A 12,307-nucleotide genomic window follows, 5' to 3' on the forward strand; every position below is an offset into this window, starting at 1 on the left:
AAGCACAGTGATCACAGTAATGTTACAATATGCCACCAGTTTTAGACAGACTGTTAGTTGGAGGTGTTCCCAAAACACAATTATTAGTAATAATCATTATTGTTATTTCCACTTCTTCTGAATGTAGGCCAAAGAGACGCTACATATGTGAAAAGCAAAATGTACATTGCATTGTTAATGCATACATTTATGCATTAGTTTTGGTGGTGAAAGGTCAAGGTCACTGTGACCTTACATCCATGCCATTCTTGTGAATGTGATACCTCAGGGACCCCTGGAGGGAAGCCAAGCATGCATGAACACATAACAAGGAGCTTGACTCAGTGAATCTACACACGAATAGATATACAGCAGTAGTCCGCCACAGGCTCATTGGTTTAGGTTCAGATGATTGGTGTTGCAACATGTGACGAGGCTCTTTATGAGTTTTTATTAAGTGTAAAATCCACACTGAATGGACTTCTATGTAATGTGCCTCTTAATGTTGTGTAGCTGCACTTTAGTGATTGTTTTTTGTCCATCTGACCAGAGACAACAGATGCAAATTAGCTGCTAGCTGACTCTGGTGCACCCTTGTCCTCTGATTGTCAGGCTTGTATGTAATTTTATGTGCACCTCTTTTTTTAGTTACCTCTACAAGCACTGTGTTTTTCATTTTAACATCTTAACATTTGTTTGCCCCATGCACTAACCTGTAAGACTTCAGTCAGCTTCTGATCATGAATAATTTGAAAGCCAAAATAAAGTACATATTAGTATATCTTGTTTGTTTGGCACGTATCACTATAGTATTGTGCTGTCTGTAAAAAAAACAAAGTGATCTGAAATAATTTAAACGTCACTTGCATTGCCCACACTGTATACTCACATTATAATGTTACTAAACTACTCGTACAACCAATTGCATTTGTGATTTATTGTTATATTCATATCTCATTACATTTGAAAAAAGAAAAAAAAAATCACCATTCAGCATTGGTTACAACCATGACCTCAGTTTAATGATTTTATATATCATTTTGTTTTAATTTAACAATTAGGAAGCCCCAACATGTACCCTTTGTCATTTTTTTAATAATCTACATTTACAGTAATGTTTCAATACACTTCTCCTAAATAACAATTCATACATTTGTTGACATTTTTTTATTGCAGTTAACAAGAAAAGTTAGCAGGAGTGCTTAAGTATTGCTACAGTTTCCGGTTCCTAAAGCCTCCCTCTAAAGTTTCACAAGCCATCTTGACAGTTTTCACTGGGATAGTTCAGGGTCATGTAGGGCTGGAGCACACGAGGCAGAGCAGACAAACTAAACAGTTGTTCTCACTACAGGCCTATCATACTACCAAAAATGGTGTATTGTTTTTTTGCATACAACTACTCATCTGTGTATGTGGTCCTTATCGCTACTTTCTGTTAAAATAATGCTGGTGTCTTTCATCCCACTGTTTTCCACGCTCCTCGTATGGGATTGTGGTGAAAATGTGGTCTGTATAATTGAATGTGCACATAATGCAAATACCTGCTACCAAAGTCATAAATCATCCATTGTCTTACTGTGCTCACAGTGTTCGAACTATTCCATCAAGACAATGATACCTTGCTGTTTTGCACAATGATGTGTGGATGAAAAAATGATAATTCTCATTTTCAACATATTTAAGCCATTTACAGATTTTCACCACAGACTTTTACTTATGTGCTTTTTGGGACATGGTTTTTGTCAGAGCCCATTCATGGAGAATCATGGGTTTTTGCTCTCGTTCTATTCTTATTCACTCCAAGCTTACTGCATTTTACACAGTCTGTAGAATAAACATTGATCGCTGCATAGTTCACCAGTAGCAATTACTTCTTCACAACAACTCATCTTTGCCAAACCATGAATGTGGTTGATGTACATAGGAGTACAGTTTTAAGACGCTATGTAATGTCTACCCTTTTGCTGTTCCTCTTTGACTTCCTGTTTCATTCCCACAGAGGTAAATATAGACCAATAGGCCAGTTGTGAAAATGTACATACAGTACAGTTTGCCAGTAACTGCAGAAACAGTACATAAATTGTTGGTACCTTTTTCTCTTTATAGGCCACGAAACAGAACTTAACAGTGGCACAATCCACTATAGTGTGACAGCTACAGCATGATGCCAGTTAACATCAGAGGCAACTACTATATCTAACCCAGCGGGCATGTTTTTGATAACAGTAATGCTTTGGATATGCAATGAATCCTTGTAGAGGTGAACATTAAAACGTAAGAGAGGTAGGGTTTTGAGTCGGATACAGTGGGATCATGTTAGATGAAGATAAGTAGTCAGTTGCAGTTTGGAGGGTGCTTAAAGAAGTCCATGCTTGATAAAAACTTGGTTATAAGCTTGTCTTGAAACTGTCTGCAGAGTCTGCTTGATGATTGGCAATTGGTTGAGTGATGAAAGGAAACCGGGGAGAAAGGAAACATACTGTCTCTTTGAAATGTCTGAGATTTGTCAGTTTTCTCTGGTTCTCCCTGTCATTGTAACAGCAGTGGTCTGCAACCACAGTGTGCACCATGAAGAGTCACATTTATGTTCACTGTTTTTATGATGATGAAACACCAGCTGGAGCCACACCAGCTGATTCGGCGCTTGATGGCACATGGTTGCAGGCCTCCACTTCACAGTGTGCTTCTTCCTGATTCGTCCTCATTCTCTTGCCATCAGTAAGGGGTGAAGAGGATCGGCCCGTGCGTGGTGCGGATGGGACCGGGAGCGGGCCTTAGCAGGCTGAGGGGTGTTCCCTGTAGGAGGTGGTGATGGGGATGAGGGTGGGAAGTCGGGACAGGAGGACGTAATGCCAGCTGATTGGAGGAGGCTGCTGCTGCCATCGCTGCGGCAACAGCCAGGGGACTTGGTAAAAGTCCGGCCCCCAGAGTTTTTGGAAGTTCCTTTGGTAAAGACAAAGGAAAATAGTAAATTTGACACAACTTTAAGCACTGACACATGCAAGAGTTTTCCCGAAACCTAAATGACAATGTTTTTATGACATAGAAGTTAAGGAATATGGAATATTACTGTGAAAAAAGAAACTCTACCATAAAGTCTGTGCGCTTCTTGTGCCGACTGAGAAGAGGATTAGGTTTCCCTGCCACTCCATCCCGATGCCTCCGGCTAGATATATGCTGGAACATTAATGAGAAAGGACAGATATTGGATATCGAGACTGCTACTTCACTGGTCTTTGGATCTTTGTGTGGGCTTCTCACCTGTTTAAGCTGCAGCTCTGAGTTTACTCTGACGTTGCAGATCTCACAGTGGAAGGTGCGTTCCTGAGTGTTGGGGTCAGAGGACAGCTCCCCTCCTTGCTCTGGGCTGGGTTTGGGACCCAGACGTGGGTATGCTTTAATGGGTCCCAGTCCACTCCGAGCTTCCAGAATGGTTTTGTGTTTGGTACCTGGAAACAGAAAGGAAAAGAAAAAGAAAGGTATAATTTACGTTGGTAAATTGCTCCCAAAAAGTTGCTAAATGCTAAAGACTAAATACTTAATTGACTGTGGTGAGATTATGTTCTGCTGCTTTTAAGACAATGTGGACAGCGTTTGAATATCTGCAGTCACTGCAAACTCCATGAGGGTCATGTGACACGATAGAAATCAGAAACCAGAACAGCTTCTAAATGAATCATGTGGTGAGATTGCTCAACAGTGGTTGTTTAAAAGTTGTTTTAAGTGCAACATTAGTGTAGGATTTGAGGTTTATACCAGCACCCATCTATACCCAGTCAAAACCATATAGTTTTTAACCTTACCGCTAAGTGGCACTAATCCACCTGCTTTAGTTTTTTAAACTTAAAATGCACAATAAGTACAGAGTTTCCATGCCTCAGGGTGTCTGAGGTTGCCGGGGTGAGAGTGCATGCTGCTCAGTTCTGTTGTTGTAGTTATGTTTGTTTCTCTCAAGATTTTGCATGCTCTGTGGCTTGATGTACGTACATCTGAATATGTGCAATCTGACAAAGCTATGCTGGCCTTACCTTTGTTATGTGCCTCCAGTTGTGAGAGGGAATTAACAGCTACTTTGCACAGGGAACAGTAGAGAAGCTTCTTGGCTTTCTCTTCCTCTGACTCTCCTGAAGAAGGGCTGGGTGCTGGGGACGGGGTGTCAGGGAGACCGGCCGCTGCTGGATCCGCAGGGGGGGTACTGAGGGCCGTGGAGGAGGAGGAGGGAGAGGATGGCAGAGGCGTGTTGACAGAAGGCAAGAGGGGACACTCTGCGTCTGCTGAGCTCAGTGTGGGTGTTGGAAGGTGGCTAGGGGTCAAAGGTGACTTGTTAGAGTTGGGACAGGATTGGGTGTCATCTGTGAACAGCACAAAGTTTTCAGGTTAGTCAGTAATTTGTGGAAAGTCAGCCATACAATTAACCCTTCAACCCTGATGATTATAATATAAAAATGTGAAAATCACGATGTGCACTAGTACTGCGCTTGAAATTCTGCCTCTTTAAGGTTGAACACAACAGCTGTGCTGGTCCATCTGGACCTGCCAGCAGGTTTTACCGCCCCTGTGGTGACACCCCTGCTAGACAAGGCTAAGTGATGCACTACTTTCACTAGTAAAGTACTACTGTACTTGTCGACTGTGTTTTTTTCCTATTGTCATAGTTCAACTCAATATTGAACTGTTTAATGAAATCTTGAATCTTTGGATGTGTGTATATCAGAGAGATTTCCATAAGTTGTCAGAATGAGTATTTAATTCTTTTCTGTTCTAATAAAATCATATTAACTCTATGTTTCTTAATAGACATCAACACTCCTCTCCGGTTAATTTCTGTCGTTTCACATAACAGCTGTGTTGTGCATCTGTGTCCTTCTGTTTCAGATTTCTCTGTGTAACATCATATGTCACAGGTGATGCTCACCCTGCTTATTAAGATCAGGCTCAGGGCTGGATGGTGAGGGGCCTTGTGGGGTGGGCGAAGCAGTAGAGGGAGGGTGTTGCTTGTCACCATCTTGGGGACGAGCTGTCTTGGATGTCTCGATCCCCTTCACCCTCCGAGCATGGCGGTTCCCCTTATAGTGGGCCTCTGCCTGGCTCTGGCAGAAGAGCAAGACATCAGAGGTTTACATGAAATTTGAAATGCATTTTAACGGGCATAACAGGATTCTTATTTCCATTTTTAGCAGAACTTTTCATTTTGTTCATCTTTATTCCCTTTTCTTGCTGACACTCATATGAACTTCACTGAGAGAGCCAGTACGGTCACTGAAGTGAATCCACACCACCACGTGGAGTGGATTTATCTGAGCAGCAGTTGATTTTTAAGTCACACCAAATCTTGCACTCGTTTGAATCTTCTACCTTCAAAATATAATGGAAATGCTGTCAGAAGTTCTGTGAAAATGAGGGTTTGGTGAGTGAAAGCGTAATGCTGTCCTTTCCCACAACAAATGATAAGATATCTGTGAGCAAAGCACCTACAGTAACTCTTATGGTCTCCAGTTGAGCTATCAAGCAGCCATCAGTTGAAGCCAGAGGTTGTAATGGGTCGCTTCCACTTGTGTATGTATCATAACATAACAAGAACTGAACGACTGAGGAATGTTTCTAACCAAGGGCCTCTGTGGACGTCCCTGTGTTAAAGAAACTAACAAAAAACTAATTAACAAATGGAGCAGACTCCTGTGTTTTTTTGACAGCAAGGATAATATAATAATTACTCAAAAATCCTGAAATATATTCTGGCACCCTGCATTTTTGGTGCATTACAGTATGTAGATGACTGTTGAGTTGATGGTTTGCAGGTCTGATGTGCTGATGAGGCTATCGTGGAAAATTAGCCTCTAGAATATTCTCGTCTTCCTTCATGACTGCTGTAATCACTGAACTGGCCTGCTGAGCTGATGATGATTATTGAGTGGTGGGATTATCTGAAATGGGCTGCAGGGCTGTGGGCGACCAGTGACAGTTGACAGTGAGGTACTGAGATAAAAAAATGGAGCAAATCAAGAAGAGTTTGCGTCCACGAGTGTGTGCTTGCCTGCTTGTCCTTGTGTGATTGCACTTAAGAGGATCAGTGTACACTCAGGAAATGGGAAATATGAAGAGGAGTGGACGTATCAGTAAGTCCTTAATACGGGGGTAGAGTTTGGGTTTCAGTTCATCAGAGTTCAGGTTAAGGTAATGGGAGATGAGTTATGCGTTAAAGTTGTAATCCTTAAGATTTTCATGAACTCAGATTCCATTTTTCAAGAGTCTAGTGTTCATCAAACATGCTTCCACAAAAATAGACAACACTTTCCACGCTTTTCGCTTCACATGGTTAGTTTGTACAATATGGTTAGGATTAGGCAGCTAAAGCACAGGCTTGTAGTTTGGCAAAGGTTGTGGTGATGGTTGATGAACAGGTATGTGCCAGGTGCCAACTCCAGCCTGCTACATCAAAGTCTTTCACGCTACTCCAACTCCAACCTTCATGCCTTTACTTGCCACACTACCGCCTTGCACTTAAAATTGGCATTGGACATGAATCATGAGGTGCAGATGTCCAATAGGGAAATAAGTCAAAGAGATACTGGGCTGGGAAATCAGTGTTACCCTCCAAGTCCAGATATTCATGTGCATGTCAGCTTCAAATGAAATCAAATAAAAGAGTGGCACAAATATAGTTCCTGTATAGCTCCTCACTAATACGGTAATACAAGATTGTGTGTGTGACTGTATGTGCATGTGCATGCACAAGCAGAGGCCTGCTGAGATTAGATAGGTCGCATTATGTCAACAAGGCTGAGGGACCCACATAAGGCGCATGACAGGTACATGTCGGGGGCTCTGCGGGGTGGGATGCTTCACTGAGGCAAGTAGACCACTGGGACGTGTTCGGGATGCCTCTGTAAGCCTGAGGTATTAACTGCCAATGATAGTTACCCATATAGCCCTCATCCTGATTGGTGATGACAGAAAGGCAGATATAGCTCTGCCTGTGTAACCCAACTCCTGAGGCTGCTGCTACCCAAAGCCCTGCAATTAGTCAAGGAGATGAAGCGCTACAAGTCCATGAACAAATGACAGCAGAGAGCAGTAAAGGCAGAAACACTCAATGCTCCTGCTTCTCTTTGCCGTCCGCTGCTGCTCTCCTTGTTATTTCCGTCTCCCTTTCGGCAACTCCCAATAGTTTTCCTTGTGTTTGAGCTTTGATACTTCCTCTCTCCCTGTGACCTTCAGTGTCACGTCTTAAGAAATCAATGAAGGTGAGCCATCAATTCAAGCATAAAAAGCCCCGACAGCCTCAGAGGTGGGGGGTGGGACGCAGCAGAGACAATACGATGTAAAAGAGATGAAGGCATCCGATCTTTGGAGTTAAGAGGAAAAGTGAATAATGATAAAATATAAATGATGTTTGGCATAGTAGGTGAAACGGACTGAGAGAAGCTACGAAAGAGCCTATGGAAAGGGGGATTAAGATGAATGAAGAGGCAGAGATGGGATTTAAGAGGGAGAAAATGAGAGCAAGTGAATGTCCCTGAAATCCTTTTTCTCTCTAAGCAGGATGTGCTTTGATGTTCTATCTCTAAAGCGACAAAGGCACAGAAAGCAGAGAGAGCGTGTCTAGCAGCCAAATCTACTGTATGGGGTACTGGCAGCAGCGACAGGAAGAGGGGGTGGGAAGAAGCTGGAGAGGGGGGACAGATGATACCGTATACCCCACAGAGGGAGAAGCAGAAAGATGGAAACTGACGAGAAAAGTGGCGAGCAAACTAAGTTGCCGAAGAGACAGGTGATATGAATGAAAGGAGGTTTGATGTGGGCCTGAGAAGAAGGAATAGAGAACGGAAGAGGGAGAGAGGTGCCCAGTGTGGTGCTGCAGTGGTGACGATGGCTAATGCAGCATGGTGTGACGTCAGCCTTGCAGCAGAGTCGAGCTAAACACTGGCAGGCTAATCTGTCCTCTGTGGCCTCAAATGAATTGCAATGTTATGTTTACAACACATGTGGTTATAGTGTAATAGCAGTGAGAACACAGACTGTATGCGTTTGTGTGTGTGTGTGTGTGTGTGTGTGTGTGTGTGTGTGTGTGTGTGTGTGTACTTACTTTATATATAACACTTTCTATGAATCCCATGAGTGATAAACACCTGCTCCTGTATGGCCACAATCAATCAATCTGCCTCGTTCACTAAGTGCACGAGAACTCCCACTAAACGCTGGCCTCCCTCAGACATAAACATGGAAGAAAATGTTGGTATTATTGAAGTACTTTGTGGTGTGTGACCTAAAGAGCACTTGATGAAAAATAACGTGTTTCTCTGCCTTTGAACTGCAGTGCAGCTCAGACAGTGCGAGTGAGTCAAGCACTGTACTGTAAGCAGAGTATTCCTTCATTATTAAAGAATGTCCACCGTGCTTCAAGCTCCCAGTCTCTCGGGTTACTGTGGAAAATGCTGTAGAGTTGCAGCAGAGCAGATGCACGCCGTAGCTCTCAAGTTAAACAGAAGGCAGGACAAACAGGTGGCTCAGCATTAGAGCTCTCGCTGCGTAACGCGTGCGTGACACCAGTTAGGCGCACTCATACACGCACCTGCATTTTCATACATGCAAATAACATACGTACATACATGTAATATGAACATGCTGTAGTAAATAAAAGCAACCCCCACTCATGGTCTGTACCCCACGCTCATGTAGACCACGTGAGAACATGCAAGTCTGAGCAGGGGAGATATAATTAAGCGGCCCCTCGCGGAGCGAATGGCAGTGTTGCACAAGTTTCAGATGACTCCCTCCCTGCCTGTGTCCTTTACACACCACTGCATTTAGAGTACAAGTAGTTAGCGCTTCATCACTGGAATGCATTTATATTTTTAGCCAGGCTTGTATGTCAGGCTTTTGTTTGATTTCTACTTATGTTTAGGTTAGAGGTTACACTGTACCGTGGGTCATAAATAAAAGGATTTTTTCCATCTGTGAAAGCCCTTTCAGTACTGATGAATACACATCACTCAGATTCAACCAAGATGTTTATTTGAGTGCGTAAGAAATTCAGGAAATTTGTCTTTCTTCACTGCTAATAAACTTGGCTGTAGAAATAACTGTGAGCTGTTCTCCTGTTGGATAATTTCAGAGGTCATGTGTATTTGTAGATAAATGTGCAGAGGCAGCATGATCAGAAATGTTGACCATGTTGTGGCCTCACCAAGAAAAGTGCTCATCTAATTTCTTATTTCATTCCATGCGAAGAAAGACAGCCTCACACCATCAAAATATTTCCACTGTACACATGCACTTACAAACAAACTGTAAAAGGCCCAGTACCAGACTCTCAACGCATCAATCATGTCATCCAGTAGTTGGGTTTGGATGTCCACATTATGAGTTATTTGCTTTTCAACTTCAGTTAACACTACTGCCGCTTTAATGGGGACACTCAAATCATTCCTCTAGAGTTTCATCACTTCTGGCCTCTTTTATTTCAGGCCCTCTGCCTCACGTTGGCAGCAGCGTCTCTGTCAAGGGTGAAATGTAGAAAATGTGCTCCATCAGCTTTAAGGTAGTTTTCAGGACAAGCTCGTGTTAGCTGTGGTTCACCCTGACGCTTCTCACACTCCTCCATTAAAACCTCATCACAGTGGGCTTAACACCTGAAATGTTTTCCATGCCTGACCCACCATTCAGCCAAACAAAACCTCTGTAATCGTGAACTAAAAAGAAACTTCCTGAAACTTGCTTTTGTCACACAACAGTTCCTCAAGGCTTTGGCACTAGGGTGCAGAAGGACATCAAAAATGATATTGGACGGTCAAGAGTAGGTGAATCAGGCAGGGTTTTTCAATACCTTCCTCCCCCCAACGCTTCTTCCTAGACAGGCTAAAATTGGAGTTGAGAAACTGTGAACCAAGTTCTCAACTGCTGCAGCTGTACGGTCAATCACCAGCTAACTTTGGGTCAAGCCCACTAACTTTTTAGGTCATGATTAAATGTGTCCAGAGTGCAGGTGCACTTTGACTGTTCGCTCAGCTCTCCCCTCTGAGCTACTGTTGCTGCGCCTGTCAAGTTGTATGTTCTCACAAGGCAGGTATGCAGTTTACAATGGGAGCTATGGCAGGTTTGACACTCAAAATTCTTAGTCATATTTGACAAGACGAGTCTTTGATTCCAAACGAGCAGGCCTCTCATTTACAGCTAGCAACTGTTGATTTTGCCGGCTGAAATGACAACTGCCTCTGGCCAAGTCCCCAGGAATGGTGCTGGGCTGTGAAGCCATTTTGGCGTAGCGGCCTCACGGCCTATTGCAGCATCTGTGTTCATCATGTTACACACACTGTCCCAAAAAACATTTTTCCCATACGCAATCATTGACAAAGGAGCGGCTGTAAAATGGTAAGGTAATTTTTCTCACACCCCCAAAAATGATTTTTAAAAATTTTATTTAGTTTCTTTTGTGACCAGAATTTGGTCCATTCAGTCCAGTTACAATTGGAAAGTCTAGAAGAGCCATATGATGCAATTATTTATCGTGTGTGTGTGTGGGAAGTCAGTTGGAAGTCTTGGACATGCGTGCTTTGAACCAGCTGGGCTGGAGAAGGACTCTTACTGATGGGCCCAAAAGCCCAAAGAGGAAGCCCAGGGCGGCTTTTCAGCATGTGCATCCAGTGAGCAACTTACATAGGAATGAATGGAGTCTTAGAACAGTATCCAGTTATTCTTAATACATCCATTCCTCTGGCGGGTTTAATCGGCATAGCTAGCTTGCTAATGAAGCTAATGTTAGTTCCGTGAACAGGCTGAAAGACACACGGTTTAATGGATTTCTTAAAACATTTGGTTTTTATTTTTGTATTTCGCAAGGCTATAAAAGAGACACCACCTTCCATACTTTTGAAATGCAAACGTATAACTCCTACTACTGCCCCATGCCCATTGGTTTGGCAGTTTTAGAAATCAAAAGTTTGATAGGCCAGCTGAGCCTAGTTACAGCTGCTAAGCTATGATTGGACATTCGCTGTTCGGGGGAGGGGTTAGAGGGATATTGCCTGTAAAAACAAACCCTTCTTGTGGCCTGTTCAAAGTTTCATACCTCTGAGTTGAAACGTATTTGACAGACATTGCAGGAGATGATTGGCCGCTTTGTCTTCACCATGGGTGGCCCAAAGGTGTGTGTCATCACCGCCTTCTGGACAGGGTCCATCTGAGGAGAGACAACCCAAAGGTCACATCAGAGATTCAGCAGCACAGGAGGAGCTCGGAGGGCAGTGTTTCTGTGCGTCTCCAAACCGCAGTCCGGTGGATGTGGATGAGAGAAAAAGGCGTGAAAGAAAAAGCGCAGGTGAACGACAGAGGGAGCCGCTGAAGGGGGAGAAAGCTGGGAGATAAAAAAGAGTGGAGAGGAGTGAATTGAAGACGGAGCGGTGATTGATGTGGACAGGAGGGTGTGTGTTTTCGCAGCAGCAGCTGGTGCTGCTGTCTGTGCCTGACTTCTTGGGTGCCGTTCAAACTCTTTAATTCATGCTGGGGTTAGAAGAGCCTAATTAAAGACTCCATATCCCCAAGAATTTGTACTTTGTTTGTGTGCTACAAAACTTCTGCTTTTCAAAACATCATAACAAAAGTTCTGTGGAGTACTTTGATAAGAGATCGAGTGTATTTCAAACAAGATTCATCCTCATGATTGCTGTAGGGACTTTACATCCTTGTAGTGAGAAAAGAAAAAAACAAAACAAAAACAAAACAGAAATATATTGAAACTACAAAACAGTTTAATAAAGGAGTGGATAATAAACAAGTCTGGGTTTAGAGAAACATATGATTGATTAAATTTGAATAAATACGGCACACATATAACAGCGGGGAGATATTTATTTAACAGAGGTCTAATTTTTTTCATTACACAGATATAATTATTTTCATTAGAAATATTCAGCTGTTCATCCTCTTAGCTGAATCACATAATATGATTAAAACAAAACAACTAATAAGTATATATCAGAAAACAAACAATAATTCAAATGTTTAATGAGATTATAAAAGTAAACAGTAAAACAATAAAATATATATGTACGTATGTACGTTTATATAAAACAATGGGATGAAAGTCACATCATAAATGTCTTAAATTAAATGCCAAATTGAAATTGAAATTGTTAAAAATACAAACCGAGCTTTCCACACTCAGATGGAGCGCGGCTATATGCCACGTCACTCTCTTATGAAATGTTTACCACCTCATTTTTAGAATCTCCGATGGACTCGTGTGAGCTCTCTGACCCGATGGCAGGGTTCATCAACCACAGCGCTGGGTGTTGCCCTCATTAAGCAGCCAAAAGTACGCTGCGGTTTT

General features: G+C 42.7%; 1 protein-coding gene across 2 annotated transcripts in view; it reads right to left on the reverse strand.

Moving 5' to 3' along the window:
• Window positions 1-990: 990 nt before the first annotated feature.
• LOC121619724 (zinc finger protein 385A-like) overlaps window positions 991-12,307 on the reverse strand; it is a 30,410-nt gene continuing 19,093 nt past the window's right edge. For both annotated transcript variants that reach the window (XM_041955596.1, XM_041955603.1), the window contains exons 3-8: window positions 11,048-11,158; window positions 4,895-5,069; window positions 4,008-4,331; window positions 3,241-3,428; window positions 3,070-3,156; window positions 991-2,922 (exon numbers count right to left, since the gene is read on the reverse strand). In XM_041955596.1, coding sequence (XP_041811530.1) covers window positions 2,695-2,922; window positions 3,070-3,156; window positions 3,241-3,428; window positions 4,008-4,331; window positions 4,895-5,069; window positions 11,048-11,158 — 1,113 coding nt within the window. In that variant the 3' untranslated portion in view covers window positions 991-2,694. The remainder of the gene's footprint in view (window positions 2,923-3,069; window positions 3,157-3,240; window positions 3,429-4,007; window positions 4,332-4,894; window positions 5,070-11,047; window positions 11,159-12,307) is intronic.

This window comes from Chelmon rostratus, chromosome 2, assembly GCF_017976325.1.
Source record: "Chelmon rostratus isolate fCheRos1 chromosome 2, fCheRos1.pri, whole genome shotgun sequence".
Taxonomy (NCBI): Eukaryota; Metazoa; Chordata; class Actinopteri; order Chaetodontiformes; family Chaetodontidae; genus Chelmon; species Chelmon rostratus.